Source organism: Colius striatus, chromosome Z, assembly GCF_028858725.1.
Source record: "Colius striatus isolate bColStr4 chromosome Z, bColStr4.1.hap1, whole genome shotgun sequence".
NCBI classification, from domain to species: domain Eukaryota; kingdom Metazoa; phylum Chordata; class Aves; order Coliiformes; family Coliidae; genus Colius; species Colius striatus.
In genome coordinates this window covers 58,352,410-58,369,836 of record NC_084790.1, presented here as the reverse complement: position 1 = coordinate 58,369,836, position 17,427 = coordinate 58,352,410, and the positions used below count along the sequence as shown (strand labels likewise).

The 17,427-nt window shown below is 35.6% G+C and overlaps 1 protein-coding gene across 1 annotated transcript in view; it reads right to left on the bottom strand.

The window, feature by feature from the left end:
- CCDC171 (coiled-coil domain containing 171) overlaps window positions 1–17,427 on the bottom strand; it is a 128,559-nt gene that overhangs the window by 71,933 nt on the left and 39,199 nt on the right. The window contains 4 exon segments of the mRNA XM_062018832.1: window positions 577–777; window positions 2,559–2,648; window positions 5,451–5,554; window positions 10,808–10,910. Coding sequence (XP_061874816.1) covers window positions 577–777; window positions 2,559–2,648; window positions 5,451–5,554; window positions 10,808–10,910 — 498 coding nt within the window.

Genomic DNA, 17,427 nt, shown 5'->3' with positions numbered 1-17,427 from the left:
TGCTAGTACAGAACAGTTTTATTGGGAGGAAGAAGCAACAAAATTAATATCTGTAAACAAATATAAGGAGAGAGATAATAGTTCTCAAATAAGACTTTTTGCAGCAATCCCCACATATAGGACACCACATTAACCTAACACATCACAGATGAGATTTTTCAGGTTTTGTGGCATGCATTAAAACTACTTCAATTCCACATTTGCTATCTATCAATTGCCACGTGAATCAGTAATTAAGAACACATCATGATATTATTCCATGTTCCAACTGTAAAATGTTTTTGTTAACTTTTAATTTGAAACAACGAAATTATTGTTCATCAGGCATTGCTCTTTAAATAAACTGTTCAAAAATTCAAAATACCGGAAGGGTTAAGCTAATAGTTCTGATAAAGGAGAACCAATATGTCCTGAAATCTTATAGATATTAAATATATATTTCAAAATACGTATCTTAAAATCATATTTTGGGGATAAATCTGTTAAGACTAAGAGTAACCCTCTGACGTATGTAAATGTATAAAGTTAAGATTAAGTATAGACTCTTTCTGACAGACATCTTGTCTCTGGTAATACCTCCATATCCTTCTGGTAAGCCCTGGTAAGCTTCAGGATTTCATTTTCAGATTCTGTGGCACGTATTTTCTCCTTCTCCCAGCATTGCTGTACATTCTGTAGCTCCATTTTTAAAGTTCCTATTAAAGTCTCTTTGTCTGCGCATTTAGTATGCAGATGATTTAACTCTTTGTTGGCATCAGTCAGGTTATCCTGAGTTTCCTGTAGAACAGAGGCATGGAACAGAAAGGCTGGCAAGAATTTTACTCTGTGTAACCTTAGTCCAGTGCTCAGCATCTGAGAATGTAAACAGTCATACAGCCACATGTGTTCAGAAGACTCCAGGCTAAGACTGTGTCTTGTCAATAAAAGAATTTCAAAATTTACAACAGTCCTCCACAGCCTGTAATTACACAGAACCAGGAATTCACCTCTGAGAGTTAAAAACTCTGTGACACAGTGACCTTTGGAATCCCCTTTACCCCTACAACTGAGATGCAAAACCCATGAATGGAAGTTGTCCTCTGTATCTCTCAGGAGCTGTCAGAACTAGTGAAAAGATACATTATTTTCCTAAAGAAATCTCTGATCCATTACAGCTGAGACGGTAGGCAACACAGCTATTGTTACCCATCGTATTCTTCATCTGCATGATAAAAAAATGTGAGTATCCTCCTTCAAGGTTTGACCATGGGAAGAAAATAATAATCAGAATGTCATATTATATATATATATATATAAATAAAATTATTATGTTACCAGTATCAAAACTCACAATATAAACAAAGAACTTAATACACTACCCCTTTTCAGCTAAAAGACTGATAAAATGGACTGGACAGACACACATGCTTCCTATCCTACAAGCATTGGACTTCCAGCGCTGCTAAAGTCTGCAAAAGGTCAAACTGAAAGTACTGTTGTTTTTCATAAAATCATAGCTATTTATATAGGAAACAATCAGAAAGATACTCCCAAGTTAATGAAACAATGACAACTTTTATTCTTCTTAATGAAAATATTAGAAATTTAACATTGCTTTAATATTTTTACACAAATGTTTTCAGGCTGGATATAGTTTTCAGTCATATATACAATTTTTTTACAATTTAAAGAGATGTACTGCATAAAAACCAGCACCATCTGTGTGCAGCAAACTCTGTTTCTGCATGAGGAATACTAGTATCTGTTGCAATGGATTGCAAAAATTTTAGGTGCCTTACAAAGGCACTGCTGCAGCAGAAGTCTTAACCCTTCTGAACATAAATTAGTACAGGAAATTCAGATGACAAAAGATCATGCACAAGTATTAATTAATATGAAGATTCAATGAGTGCTGCCGAAGTATCTACAACTAAACTGAAGTGATAAAGCAGTATTATCTCAGAAAAAAAATCTGAGAAAGACTCAGAATAGAGACATTTTACTTCGGCAGTAATACAATACACTGCCAGTTGGGAGACTAAGTTTAACCGTGACCTCAGGACTTTCGCACTCCCTTGGCCACTCATGTAACCAGACAGGACATTGCAAAAGCAGTGTGTCAGCCAAAAACAAGACAAAAAAAATCCTGTTCAGAAATTAAAGAAAAAGTGTTCTCAAAGTTATTTATCACTTCCCAGGTAGATTTTACTCGCAGAAATTATAGGCTGCATATTGTACTACTGTTAAAGATCACCTGATGCTTTGTACACTCTTTTTCTCTTCTCCTTTGCTTGAAAAGAACGGTTCAGAAAAAAATTAATGATGCTGATTTCAATATAAAACAATATTTTGTAATTGATAAATCCACCTCAAATCATTTCAGAAGCACAACCACTAAAACAAGGTGGTAACCAGAATAAAGAAACATGGCTTCATACAGTCTTGCAAGGTAAACTAGTCTGCTCAACAGAATATAATGGTACAGAGACTTACTTTGATAAGGAAAAAAGATCCTTTAAATCCAGAAAAATATTTTTTGCAGAACTTTCAAATTTTCTATTAAGGTCATGAAACCATACCTTAAGGTCTTGATTTAAAGCACACATTTCCTCCTTGGATACCTCAAGTTCTTTTGTCATCTTTTCACAGAAAGCCTTCATTTTCCCAACCTGTGAAAAATACAGAGATCAAACAGGTTTTTACAGAAAAGCTACATTATAACTTGAATGCAAAGGAAAAATTCTGTATGTAAACGTTAAGAAAAAAGAGTCTTAAATTCTTTTAACAATATTTACCCCTGTACAATACGAATAATGTGCCATTGTGAAAGCATAAGTAACTCTTTCATAATTATTTAAGATAAATAGCAGTGGCAGAATCCCAGATTGAGTCCACTGTCAACTTTCCTATTAACTCTCCAAGTATCTGACAAAAACACAGACTTCGAAATGTATTTGAAAATGTCAGATTATGACCTGAGGAGTGGTTTGAGAAAATAAGTTTTCAAAGTCAGTGGCTATTCTCAGAAATTGTTCCCCTACAGCATGGTCTGTGCTTTTTACTGAGTGCTGGATCATACTCATATATCCATAAAAAGCAGCGATGTTCCTGAGAGGTACGGTGAATACTCAACTGTTTGTGGTATCACAAGCAAGAACCTTAGAGGTAGCTCATGACCATATGTGTACTAGTTTCACTTTCCACTTTCAACGGAGATAACAAGACATCATTATAATCTGTATCTTTGGTTACCTGATTATCAGGTTAGCAACACAAATGTCTGAAAGAACATTTCCTAAGTGATAAGGAGCAACTGAGAAGTAAATATTCCATTTACAAAATTTACAAATTACTTTGGAAATTCTATTTTTGTTTGATGTCAGATCAGGAGATTTGGCTGAACGCTTAGAATTAATTACAGTAAAATACAGAATGCTAATGGAATATTCCCAGTCTTTTTGTTGGCTTGCTAGCCTTCTCTCTCTCCGCAAACATATTCTAGCCTCTGTACTATACAGAAAGCCAAAAGCTTGTTATCTATCAAAACCAAAATATTTATATACCTTTCAGTTACAAAAATGAACCAGATAGCTTAATGTAACATTTAACATAGTACATTAAATTTGACATGTGACAGGTTTACTAGCTTATTTCATGTATCCATACATGTACATATGTATATTAATAACTCCATCAATATGCAGGGTCTTGTTGAAAATCTCTCTGTAAAAAGAAACAGTACATAATTACTCAAAAGTAAACCCTTACTGCTGTGTATTAAAACATTCTGTTTTTATTGCACAGTGCCCTTCATAGTCCCTTTGTGCATTATTGTATTATTAAAAAGTTTTATTACTAAACACACTTAATATACAAAAAGCCAAAAGCAGCATTATCTATGGGGATGGGGGTAATTAAGAAGGACAGAGCACTGCCCTTTCTGTGCACCATGAAGGTGCTCAGTGATCTCTGGCTCCATATGACAACTTCAGGGTCAGTCACATGCAGTCCTACTGGGAAGTCTTGTGGCAGGTCATCTGTTGGGCCTGCTCTGCTTGCGATTTATTTTCCTTGACAGTTCATTCTTCTTTCTGTCAGAATACTCTCTTTGCTTTCTTAGCAGCCACCCCCTTGGTCTCCCCACTGCTGTCTCTGGCACAGTTTCACAACAAAGCACATCACTAAGCCAAAGCCTGCTGAGTCGACTTTTCAACTGCGCTGCCTGTCACGTGACATTCCTCCTCCCAAATAACAATTCGCTGTGGGTAATATGTTCCTAGTTACTCTGCAGCTTCCAGACTTGGGTCTCTGAAGAGTTTCATAATGACTATACACATCGGTTCTCTTATCTCACTGGGAAAGACCTAACAGAGTTTGCTGTTTACAAAAGTATAATTGTTTCCATGGTCACTTATTTTTGCGCCTGTTGAACAAACTCAAAGGTCCTGCGGGAGATCATTCTTTTTCCAATAAAAGGGGCAAAGCCGATATACTTTTCTTCTGTGTGTTTTTAAAAAAAAAAAAACAAACAAAAAAACAAAAAATCCCACACAACATTGTGAGTGACTATCCAGACTATGCATTTGTCAAAACAAAAGACAAAGGCTAGAAATGAAAAAATAGGACTGGTGTTTTTTATAATCTTATCACACCTCACCTTGCCAATTTTATCCAAAGATAAGCTAATTACAAGTTTGTACAGAAAGCCTTAACAGTGCAGTTAACTTCTCTCCACCCCTTTTAATGTCACAAACTCATAAAACTTTTACATCCAAGAGAATTTATTTAATCACATTAGCAATACAAATGAGAAAATAAACACAAGATTGACTCTTCCATCAGTGAAATAAAAGGCTGGTAGGACTGCATGGAAAACCTTTGCTTTTTTTTCAAGAGGAAGGCTTCCAACACTAAAATATTTCCATTATTCTCTTAGAAAACACCTAAAGATTGTCACAGCTCTACTTTACCTGAAAGACCTCAAAATGGCACCAAATGAGATTTCATCATAAACACACTTGTCTTATAAAATTATGACAATTTTTAAATGTACCAGGGCAAGCACATTTACACAACTGATACCAATCATTGTTGATGCTTAAGTGTTGCATATTTAGGAACACTGCAGTACACACTGCCCAACTCTTAAGTCTTTGTCTTTTAACTGAAATACTGGACATGAATGGCTCATTTTCCTGAACTGTTACTGAAAATAACAACTCTAGGAGATCTAATAAAAAAACAAAACCAAATTAAACTAAAAAAAATTCTTCTCCCTTTGGCCTCAAATGTAAGTGAATCTTCACTGTAGGGCAAGCTTAGAGAAATAGTAGTGAGAGAGATTATTTCTGTGGTAGATGTGAAGCTGTCAACTCAACATTCCCACTCTTCTGACCTTTTTTACAAGCAAAGTGTATGTACTGCTGCAGGCCGAAGGCGATACATATAGAACCAAACAGCGCAAGTGTTACCTCATTAGACATATCTTCCAGCTTGTTCTGGTAAGCTGTCAAGGTACACCTCAAAGTCTCAAGGACAGAGAGGCTCGGAGGTTTATCTTTGTCCTTAGAAGTGCCTGAAGAAAAACACAGAATGAAAATTAAGCCTTAAAGCCACAGAAAGAAAACTACACACCCTGGATGAGAAGTATTAAAATTAGTTAGGTCTTCAGTGACAATACAAAACACTGAGCAGCAGCCTTGTTTGCCACAAGAGATGCAGCTGAATAGCCATACCATCACAGCAAATACTGCTCTAAGATATTTGTATAAAAGATTTAATAGAAAATATAAGTGTAAATTGTGGAATACATTTCTACTTAATGCATTTGGCATGCAGTCTCACATATAATTTCTACTGTGGTCAAGCCTGTGTCATTCAGTCAGACCAGTCAACTTTAAAACCACACAATTACACACTGGAAAACACATTGCCTGAAAGTTAAGTACATTAACACTTCTGATATTTTTTTGCTGTTGTGACTAAGCATACATATTATAATGTAGTGCTTCGTTTACTCAAAGCTTTAGTGAGCCAAAGTTCACGTGACTATATTGTGCTTGGAGAGGTCTTAAAAATCCTTTAAATGATCTTGAATTTCATTCCAAATGAAATAATAATAAAAAAATATTATCTGTCTGCAGAGTCCTACATAATGTTTCAATTATAAATCTTAAAGCTGATATATCCATTATATACACACCACACTTATTTATTAAACCTTTAGACAGAGACTTCTGATCTGGTTGCCTTAATTAGTGACATATGAACAAGTCTGAGCATTCCAAAGCCTGTAGTACAATGTGTTAAAAAAGCAAAACAACACTGGATTCACCAAGAGTTTACAGGATATCAGTTGATATTAAATTTCCAATTTCTTCTCAACATTATTTATATGAATATGCAGCATTTATAAACTTACTTTATGTATCATCTTTTCTGAGTCTTAACATAGTCTACAAGTCAAACTAACTTCATCAACACTAACAGCATCCTTATTTTGCAAAAGAAGTGAAAAATTCTCCAGCATTTGAACAACAGAGAATCTAAAAACTCTAACTCATAGCAGAACTAAATGATAACACAGGTGTTTATCACCTCCGAAAGGTCACCAAGCAATTTACCCAAGGTGGCTCAAAGTCAAAACAGATACGAAACTCAGCCTTTTCTTTGACTCTTCCTAAAACTTTGTCAGCTAGAGGAGGTGTGCTTACAGACCTGCAGACAGGGTTTTTTTAAGAATCCTATAGTTTGTGTTATCTAATAACCATGACATCCTACACAAAGCATTATAGAAAAATGACAGATTTGTCCTGTAGTAATGTGTCCTGGCAGTAATCCGTGGAAAACTTGCCCATATACACAAGTCAGAAAGTTCTGACAGAACTTTCAGAACAGCTGTTCTGAAAACTTTTCCAATTAATTACCTTCTTCTCTCCCAGCCCTTTGACAATAAAACAGAAATTATTAAGTACTATTCAGATTGCACACTAACTTTTCACTATGAATTGTTCGTCAATTGTTATTGTCAAAGTCATACCAAGTCAAATCAATGCAGGTCTGTGAAAATGCTTTCAGTATGAGGAGCAAGATCTGCTTTATAGCATGCAAATGAATCTTTAAAGAATCTCCAGTTTTATAAGAAGTTCCAGAATCCACCACAGGGCCACCAAGATGATCAGAAGACTGGAACATCTTTCATACAAGGAAAGGCTGCGGGAACTGGGACTGTTTAGTCTAGAGAAGAGGAGATTGACAGGAGATCTTATTAACATTTATAAATATCTAAATGGTGGATGTCAGGAGGTTGGGACATCCCTTTTTCTATAGCAGCAAGCAACAGGACAACGGGTAATGGGATGAAGCTGGAACACAAAAAGTTACACTTAAATATAAGAAAAAACTATTTCACTGTGAGGGTGAGGGAGCAGTGGCACAGGCTGCCCAGAGGGGTTGTGGAGTCTCCTTCCTTGGAGGTCTTCAAGACCCACCTGGACATGTTCCTATGCGACGTGATCTACGTAAACCTGCTTCTGCAGGGGGGTTGGACTAGATGACCTCTAAATGACCCTTCCAACCCTACCATTCTATGATTCTATGATAACAGACTTCTGCTCTATCCTATCAGCCTTTCCAGTGGTACACCTATTTACCACACTAAAGGTCTACAGAGTCAGGAAAATGCAAGTCTGCTTAAAGACATACCAGTGACCTTAACCAAACCTCTGAGTCCTATAGATGTCCTAAACAGCAATGTTACATTTACAATCTACCTGAAGAATTAATAAAATCTGACCTTTTGTGAGAAGTTTAGATCTCACATTTCAGAAACAGACTAGCAACACCTTTGTATCATTTTTATCACTTAACCACAGCAGTATTTAAGGAGAAGTCATAACTTATATTTCTCATTCAGTACAAAATAATACCTATTAAGTCAATCTAGGGGTTGTCTTCCATCCCATAATTTTCATGATGTTGTCTAAATAATGCATCTTAGTTTCTAAAGTCCCAACATGCAATGGTGTCACTGAAATATACCTCTGATCTATCTTAATATACATCATGTTAGTCAATACCAGATTTTGACCAAGAAACTTTCCATGCTGGCATTTTTGGCCTTTGCTGCAACCCTCTTTTTCTGGGCAGCCCAGTCTGCCAACACAAATACCAGATTCCACCTTCCTGCGCTAGCTGAAAACAAGCCTAAGGTTTTAATACTGGCTGAATGGCTTCATGCAACCATGCAGGAGACATGCAACATAATCCAAATGGTACTCTCTTGCTGGAGAGTCTCTACGTTAGCAATGAAAAAAAAACAACCAAAACTCAAACCCTTTGCCCAGTATAATCTGTGAGTTTTGGGTAAGAATTTTGGGGGAAATACCAGGTTCAGCAGGAGGTATACAAGTGAGTAGCAGGTCTGAGTTCATTTCTGACCTTCTACAAAGGGTACTGGGTCTGGCTAGGCCAGAGTTAATTTTCTTCATAGTGGCTAATACTATGCTGTGGTTCAGATTTTTTGACCAAAACGGTACTAGTGGTCTGCATTAAATGGTGACTAACTTCAAGCAGCTGACACTCTTAGTACTTTATACTCAGGTCACTATTTTTGCAGATTACTACAACCACTTTTTTTTTTTTTCTTGAAATATGGATAAACTTCCCTGAGCACAAACTCTGCTACTGAATAACTGCAAAATATTATAAACTGAAAAGAGACAAACTGAAATAATGAAAATTGCCCAATAAGAGTAACAATGCTGTGGACAATTTATGAAGGTCATTTTAAAATGAAAATATTTGAATTTGTGCTTTTTATTTTGGAATGTGTTAAGAAAAAGCTAACTTTTGAAAATATTTTAGGCTTTAATGTTAAAAATACAAAGTCTTCTCTTCTTTTTCCTCTACAGCCCAATAATCACAGCCCAATTAGCACTTAAAATAAGGGACTGGGTCTTTAAAATAAATAGATTTTTAAGCAGATCTCTTAATCACTGAAGTTGAAACTTAAAAACAAAGCCAGAAAAGGTTGCCCAGTCAGTTGTGGCTCGTGTAGATCTTTATCTGCTAATTAAACTACAAAGATTTAGTCAAGATTTTTGCTTTTATTGTCATCTAGCCATTCCCATTTCAAATATAATTACATTAAACATATTTCTTTAAATTGGCATACAGTTACATAACAAATTTGTAACTACAGGCAGTGAGGCAATGGCATTACAAATTTAAGTTTCAAAACTTAGAAGCAGAGTATGCTGAACAATTGTTTTAGCTCATGTCCATTTTAATATTAGCATAAAGACTCAGTCCTCAGTACAACTAAATATGACTTTCTGCCCCAACTGAGCCTCAGCAGACATGCTGAAGTCTAAAACAAAATTTCTTTAAATAAGATCTTTCAATGTTTACCTTAAACAAAACAAATTAATATTGAAGTTACTGTTACCAAATCCCCAATATTATAGAAACAGGTTAAAGTTGTTCTCTGCAAGGTTTACCACTAGGGAGAACAAAAAACCTACCCAAAAGACAATTACTGCTTTGGAAACCACACTTCGGCATAAGCATCCAACTCACCCAAAAACAGCTGAAGCCACTCTGGGAATGGGGAAATTTTCAAGACTGAGGAAAACATACCATTTTGAAAAGCTTTTTAGTCTGACGTATCTATGATAAATCTATTGGTATTACCCATTGGAATTACATTTATAATTACAGAATAAAACTTATACCAGCTCCCAAATAAAAAAAAACATATAGCCCCTGTAAGGAAATCAACGCATCACAGATTCAAGGCTAGGCTTTTAAGTACAAGAGAAATCTCAACAAGTTCCTTTATTCAACTGTAACAGTACCAGGCCTTAAAACCAACCAACTAATCAACGAAACAAAAAACCCCACAAACCACCAAAAGCCCCTTTCTGTGAAAATATAAAAAAAATGTGTTCATTTAAAGGTGTTCTACAACCTATTTATGTCTACTGTTGCTAAAAAGTGCAGAAACATGGCATCACAATTTACATAAAATAAACCCATTTGCTCTTTAAGCATTATTTTGCCTGTTTTTTTCCAGTTTACTGCACCGTAAATTACAAGCATTTTGTCTCTAGTATGTGCTTCTCTAACAGGAATCACATAGAGAAAACTTTTACAGATAGTTTTAAAAGCATGCTATTTTCACCTTTACTAGTTTTGATGTTAAAGTTCAGCTTGTTTACATTAGCTATTATTTCAAATATTTAAGCAGGTAGTAGTTTGTTGAGTTTGAGACAATAACTACATATAACTTTAAGTAGCAGAGTGACAGCCACTGACTTACAATTAATTTTAATGAAAACAGAGAAATATTTGTGCTCTATTAGATCAAATACACACAAATATAGTACTGGTCCACAATCAACAGTAAAAAGTATTGTGTTATATCATGTGTCCTACACAACCTTTTTGAATATATGACCTTTAAGTTGCTGAAGGTTGCCTCAGAATTTGGCTCAGTTCAGGCAAAACATCTGTTCCCTTTGCAGGTATACTGTAAGGACTTTTTACTCAGTTGGATTTAGAGCACAGCAAGTGAGCCCTTTTCTGACCGATCATATACACCCCAGCACTTGTAAATCAAGCTCTGGGCTGACAACAGCAGGTCCACATTCCGTCACCCTTTCTCAGCTAGCAAGGCCATTTGACTGCTGTGAGAACTGCTCTTACCATGTCATCAAATCAAAGCATGTTGAGAGGAGGGAATGCAAGAGGCATCTGCAGAATTCCCACAATGTAGTGACTTTGGAACATTGACAGATGCATCTGTCATTTTATACCTTCAACTAACCTGCTGTCCGCTGGCCTGACATAGCAAAGCTGTCCAAGAGTAACTCCAGCTCTCTCATGTTGTTTTCATACGTCTCTGTTAGAAAGACCTGGTGTTTCTTGGCCTTTATTTGACAGCAGATACAGACAAGACAAGAGGAGGGAAAAAAAGAAACCCATTAAAATACTAAACAGAAGAAATTCAGATCTCTATTTTTGTTCTCTTTTAAATTCCTCCTATACTTGTTATTACTCTTCTTCTTGAATCAAGAGATCTAACACAAAGATCTATCACAAAGAAGTAACATAGCACTCTGAAAAACACTTAAATAGAACTAAAGGATTCAGGTAGTCAAAAGAAAAAGAAAAAAATGTTGTACTAAAACCTAGTCTTGATCTTTTTCTGCTTTAAAAATATCTTAATGAACATTAATTAACTGTTCATCTATGCAAGCAATGAAATCTATTGTTACACCCTACAAGGGCATCCAGAAAGACACCAAACTACTGGCAGACAAGCTAGAAATTCATAATCTGGCACTCAGTCAAATCCCACATCTACTCTCATTGCAAATTTGCCTTCTTTAATTGTTAGTATCTTCCATGCTGGATAGTGATTTCTTCAATATCAAAAACTCTTTATCCATGGAATACAAAGCAGAGGAGTTCTTCAACTCCTGTCACCGTATTTTCGTAAAGAAACCTGTTCACTAAGTGCAGTCTATTGTTCAAATCAAGACACTGGACTTCTTCTGAGGGCAGAAAGATATAACAGTAGATTATTTTAATCATCACAATGGAAAGACTATATCAAATCACTCCTTCAATTTATATCCAGAGATCCTCTCAATGTCTTAAATAAATGTACAATTTTAGAAGCTGACTGACAAAAAGAAACTTAACAATTTTCTTATGGCAAAGGTTGTATTCAAAGATGCCTCATTACTTGTAATTATTCAATTACTTTTATTCCAAATACTAACACTCATTTGAGTAATTTCCACTTTGACTTGGTTATGGTAAGTTACCCTTTTGTATGGTCAAAAATTCTACTGTTTTCTATCATACCCCTACACTATTGCTTTAGTTATGCTTCACTGCATATGTAAGAATCTAGTCAATTTCTCAAGTGTGTGAAACATCTTCCCCAGGAAAACTGCTACATACTGATAGCATATAACTGTCAGGCTAAAAAACCAAGAAATGCATTTAATTCTCTGCAGTGTTCTTCACTATTCAGTTTAAATATTTTATAAATTTTCTTTACTCTTTCAACTTTAATTATATGTACTGTATATCAACTAATATATTATTCATATGTGTATTGCAGTGCTAGGTCCCCTGTAGCATTTACACATGCCTTTCCTTCTGTGAGTTTGTACTACACTTCATAAAGAATTTCCAAACCACTTCTATATATTCAAAAATAGTAACTGAGTTTTAATTCTTACTCTACAAAATTATCTATATAAATTGCTGAGCTCCAATAAAAATAGTTTATGGGATGCAGACACGTTAAAATAACTTACTCTCATGTACTGACATCATCTTAAAGACCTCACATATTACAAGTAAGAAAATAAATATAACAATATGATGAGCATCACAATAAAATACTCTATTTATACAAAGCACACATAGACAAGGTCAGATTAAATCTTCCTTGAAAGACCTTTTCCCGTGGAAAAGTCGAGTATGAGAATTTCTACAAATCTCCTCATCCAATTTTTTCATTTGATTTAGTTAATTTACCCACTATATCCCAGTCTATCCAGCCTTCATCACTTCTCTGTGCTTTATTTGCTAACTACATCTACACTCTCAGTCTCTTTTTCAACAGCAATAAAGATCAAAAGGAAATTCCTTAGACTAGCCAGTTTCTCTACACTTAAGCTGCAAAGTATTTAGTGTCTCTCCCTTCTAACTCCCATTTTCAGTCACTGTCCCCATTAACAGAAACTGAAGAAATAAACTGTAAACTACAGTACTGGAAATCCAGGCACAGGTTGAGTCCAAAAGGGTCTGAACATATCGATTTAATATCTTATGTCTCCCTGACAGGTATCTAATAAGAACGTGCAGAGTCATAAAATCACGGAATAATTTAAGCTGACAGGATCTCTGGAGGTCATCTGGTCCCACTCCCCACTCAAAGCAAGGCCATGTTTGAAGTCAGGTTAGGTTGCTCAGAGCCCTGTCCAATCAAGTTTTGAGTATCCTCAAGGATGGAGTTTCAACAACCCCCTCAGGCAACCTGCTTCAATATCTCACAATCCTCCCTGTGAAGGTTTTTTCTCCCCTTACAGGTAATTAGAATTTCCCTTTCTAAAACTTCTGTTTCTCTCATACTTTCACTGCAACAATTCTAAGGAGAATGTACCTCCATCTTCCCCATAAGCACCCATTTCATAGTTCATGGCAGTAGGTGTAACTCCCCTAGTTTTCTCTTCTTCCGTCTGAACAAACACAGCAACTACACATAACTCATGACTTTGAAAAAGAAAATGGAGTCCACAAGTGTAGAAGTCAAACATAATCAATTGCAGTTTCTAAAAGATATGTTCTGCCACGTACAACTATTCCAGGAGATGAGATTACTTCGCTCTCAGCGGCTCCACACATTATCATATTTATGTTAAAAAATGCCATTCCTGTAGAACTACTGGAAACGTACTGGTGTGCATTCCATAGATTACTTCCAAAGGGAAATCAAGTGATAAAGTGCTAAGGTCTTTACTCAATTTTTTTTTTTTTCCCCAGATGACATTAGTAGAAACAGGTGAAAGAACACTTCTAAAGTAAGGCTTCTGCTGACTTTGCTTGACTTCCTGCATATTGGGATGGATTATTCTTGACCTTAGAGGTAATCCTTGAAAATGAACTTGAAAATCAATGGTAGCAGGAGGTCTGCATGGATGCTCAAAGAGCCCCCACCTAAATTAAGATATTAATAGGAAGTATAAAATAAGTGGAAAGAAGCATAGGTGACCTGGAAGAAATATAGAGGTGCTGTCCATACACAGAGGTATATACTTAGGAAACCAAAATCCATCTGAAGTTGAATCTGGAAAAAGGACGAGAAGAGCAACAGGAAAGGCTTCCTGAAGTACACCAAAAGCAAAAGGAAGAGGACGCAAAATAAGGGCCTGCTACTGAGTAAGGCAGGGAATCTGGTGACTGAGACACAGAAAAGGCCTCCTCAATGCCTTTCCACCTCAGTCTTTACTGTAGAACCTACCTCAGGAATGCCAGGTCACTGATATCAGTGGTAAAATATTCTTGATATTTGCAAGATCTTTTAGGAATTTTAAATTCTCAAGATATATTAGGAGTCCTTCCTGCACGCCCTAGGCATAATTCCCTTCTTCACAAAGTTCTCAGAATAAGAAAGCTACAAACCCAACAATATGGGAGTAAAGTCATACTTTCTGAACCTAAAATAGACATCAAATTGTAGCATATATGATGCTTCCCCAAGTCAAACTTCATATCCAAAGAAGCAGGTTCCTATCGTCACAAAACATCACTGGAGGACAAAAGAATTTTTGGTAGAAAAATGTGTTTGGCAACATATATACTTAATCATCAATTTTAAAACACAACCCCACCTTCAAAGAAATTAAATAGAAGCCAAGTATTTTTCATTACAGGTACTGTAGGCTTCAACCAGGAGAAAATCTGTTTTCCAAATGGTTTGTATCCTTATCTATAAGGATAATCAGAACTATTAGGAAAACTTAGTACCTAGAAAAAAAAATTCCACCACTGTCAGAATTATGTTAATCTTCCAGAGTAGGGCATTTACATTTATCTGCACAATTCCCTACTACCTCAGTTGCAGAGGTATTTTCCGTAACTAACAGTATTCTATTTTGGTATCATTCCATTACCTGTTCCAGGACAGAAACAAAGTTGCATTGATTTTTCAGCATTTTCCAAAAGCCATTGTTCAATACAATACACGCAAACTCTACATACACTTCCAGAATAGTCCATGTGACCTGATGCCGTAAATGTGCATCTGTATGCCCATAATATTTTTAAAGTGTTAAAGAACAATGCCTGTATCCAGGATCTAAATTCTCAAACACTTCTGTTCTGACTTTCAGCTTACATTAACCTACAAGGTTGACATAGACAGCCAAGATGTATACAGTGCATGACTGAGTACATGGCTGTGAAAAATTTATATGCCACATGAAAAAAGACAGGCTCTAGGTGTAATCTATTACACTATTTATACACTAATTATGCTAATGTTGATAGTATCTATAGAAAGGGGAAGAAATGAATACACACCTCTTCCAAATTAAAGGAATTTATACTAAAGCACACTCTTTTTAATGACTTCCATTTCCTAACATGCAACCTAATGAACTGGAAAGTTCCTCAAATTTGAATCTATATTTCCATAAAATAAAATCTCACCCTTTTCCAGTACTAGGAATTAAAGATCATCCACTACTAGATGCCAGAAATCTAAATATCCTGAGTAACTTCTGAAACTATTAAAGACACCTATTATTTGTTCCATGTGGCAGGAATACAAGTGGGGCTGTTTCAATTTAAAGCAAGTTCTGAATTTCAATGGCCATTCTTCCAATCCCTATTCTTCAAGCTAAAAATTTCTAAAAACTCTAGCGGGAAAAAAATGACAAGCTAGAGACCAATTTGCTCAGAAAAACATAACAGAAATCTTGAGAGTCTGCTCATGCTAAACATTCATAAGCAGTTTTGTTTGATACCAACAGATCCTATCACATTTGATCCATGTAAATTTCTGGCAAACTTCTGCCACATGCTGATATTTAAAATTAAAAGCAGCATAACTACTTTACGTTCAACTGAGTCATAAAAAAAAAAAGTTCTTTTTCATATAAAGTTCCAAAAGAACGTATTTCGTCCCTGCATAAGTCTGCTTCTCTAAAAACAAAGAGCCTTCACTGGTTTGATTATATTTCCCAAATATTTTACAAACAAAAACATTGACTTGTTTTAAAGCAGTACAGTGAGAAACCAATATAAGCTTATCCAGCTGGAGTGGTAAGTACATATTCTGGATGTCTAACAATAGTATAAAATATAACAAAGTAATAAATAGATCAAGAAGGGAGGAGGAAATTACGAGAACACACTGACATTTTCACACAATTTTAGTATGGGTATAGGGAAGTCTAATAGCAGTATATATAATGTTATCTATACCTAGTTTCTGCTACAGTCTTCCATTATTTCATTTTGGGAAGAAGAATAACAAAAAGCTGTGCAGAGTGAGTAAACAAGACCACACACAGGCACCCCTGCTTCCCAAACAAACACAAAAGTCTTCAGGAAAAATACAAAGCCATCCAAGGTGATAAAAATCTAATCCCATAGGGGACCACTAATACAACTCCTCAGAAAATGAGTATTTTTATTACCTGTTCAAGACAGTCTTGTGGTTTGAAATTGTTCCAGTAAAATAATTAAAAGACCCACTTTATGAATAAGACAGTTCTTTTAACTGAGACAATCTATTCTGCTTTTTACTTTTCAGTAATGTAACGTTCATTTTGAGCCCACCATTTAATACTGTTGCAATTACTGGAAACCTTGATCACAAACAGAAATTTATCCTGAAAACACATTTTACCAAGGAACAAAAAAAACCCGAAAACTCATATCACAGCAATGTCTGGTAAGCACTCAAGGTTCTTAGTAGAAATTTTGCAGCTTTTGAATAGTATTTTATACTAATAAACAGAATCATTACTGACTGTAGTTAGAGGAGACATTTTATTTTCTCCCTGTATTCCTTTTGTGCCTGATGACTTTTACACATTAGCTAGGCCAGCAAATGCCTTATAATATACTAATGCTTGCATAGAAGAAGCTGTGATTGTCCCAAGAAGAAAGAGGGCTTTTTTATTGGATTTTTCTCCAATTTATTAGTTACCAATCTGTCTGCAAAGTGGATAACACTAAGACAATGTATGGCATAACTCCATCAACTGAACAGAAGACACTATCAAGTCTGAAGAGCTTATGCTGCAAGAGTCTACTCCTGCTCACTGATTAACACAATACCTGTCAGCAGCAGGAAACAGACCACATTTATGTTCCATAGTCACAGCTCTAAGACAGAAAAAATGGAGAAATTTGCAAACTAGTATCAAAAACAGTTTACACTGCCTAAGTATAGAAATCCTGCAAATGCTACTACACAATAGAAGGAGCAAGTTTTCCTAGATATCGTAAGATCTTTGATTTGTCCCTGCTGCAATGCAATAGGATGGTCAAATTGTTATTCAAAGTTGAGCTGGATAGAGAGAGTGAAGGCCCCATTTGGTGACATAAAAGGAGAAAGATTTCAGAAAATAATCAGTAAAATACATCCAACGTGCCAAACCCACACACATACAAAAAATCCCTGTTTTGTTACTTTCAAACAATCATTTTCAAGCAATTTTTACAGTCAAATGCTTGCACTAAAACCAAAACATTACATGCAATAAACAAGCCTACAATGGTAGCTAAAAAACATAGCAAAGAAATGGGTAGAAAGATAGAACATTCTCCACAGGGAATAATAATCCATATCTATAAACTGCTTTCTTCACTAGGAAGGCAAACAAAATTTACTCTTTACTCATAGCCATACTT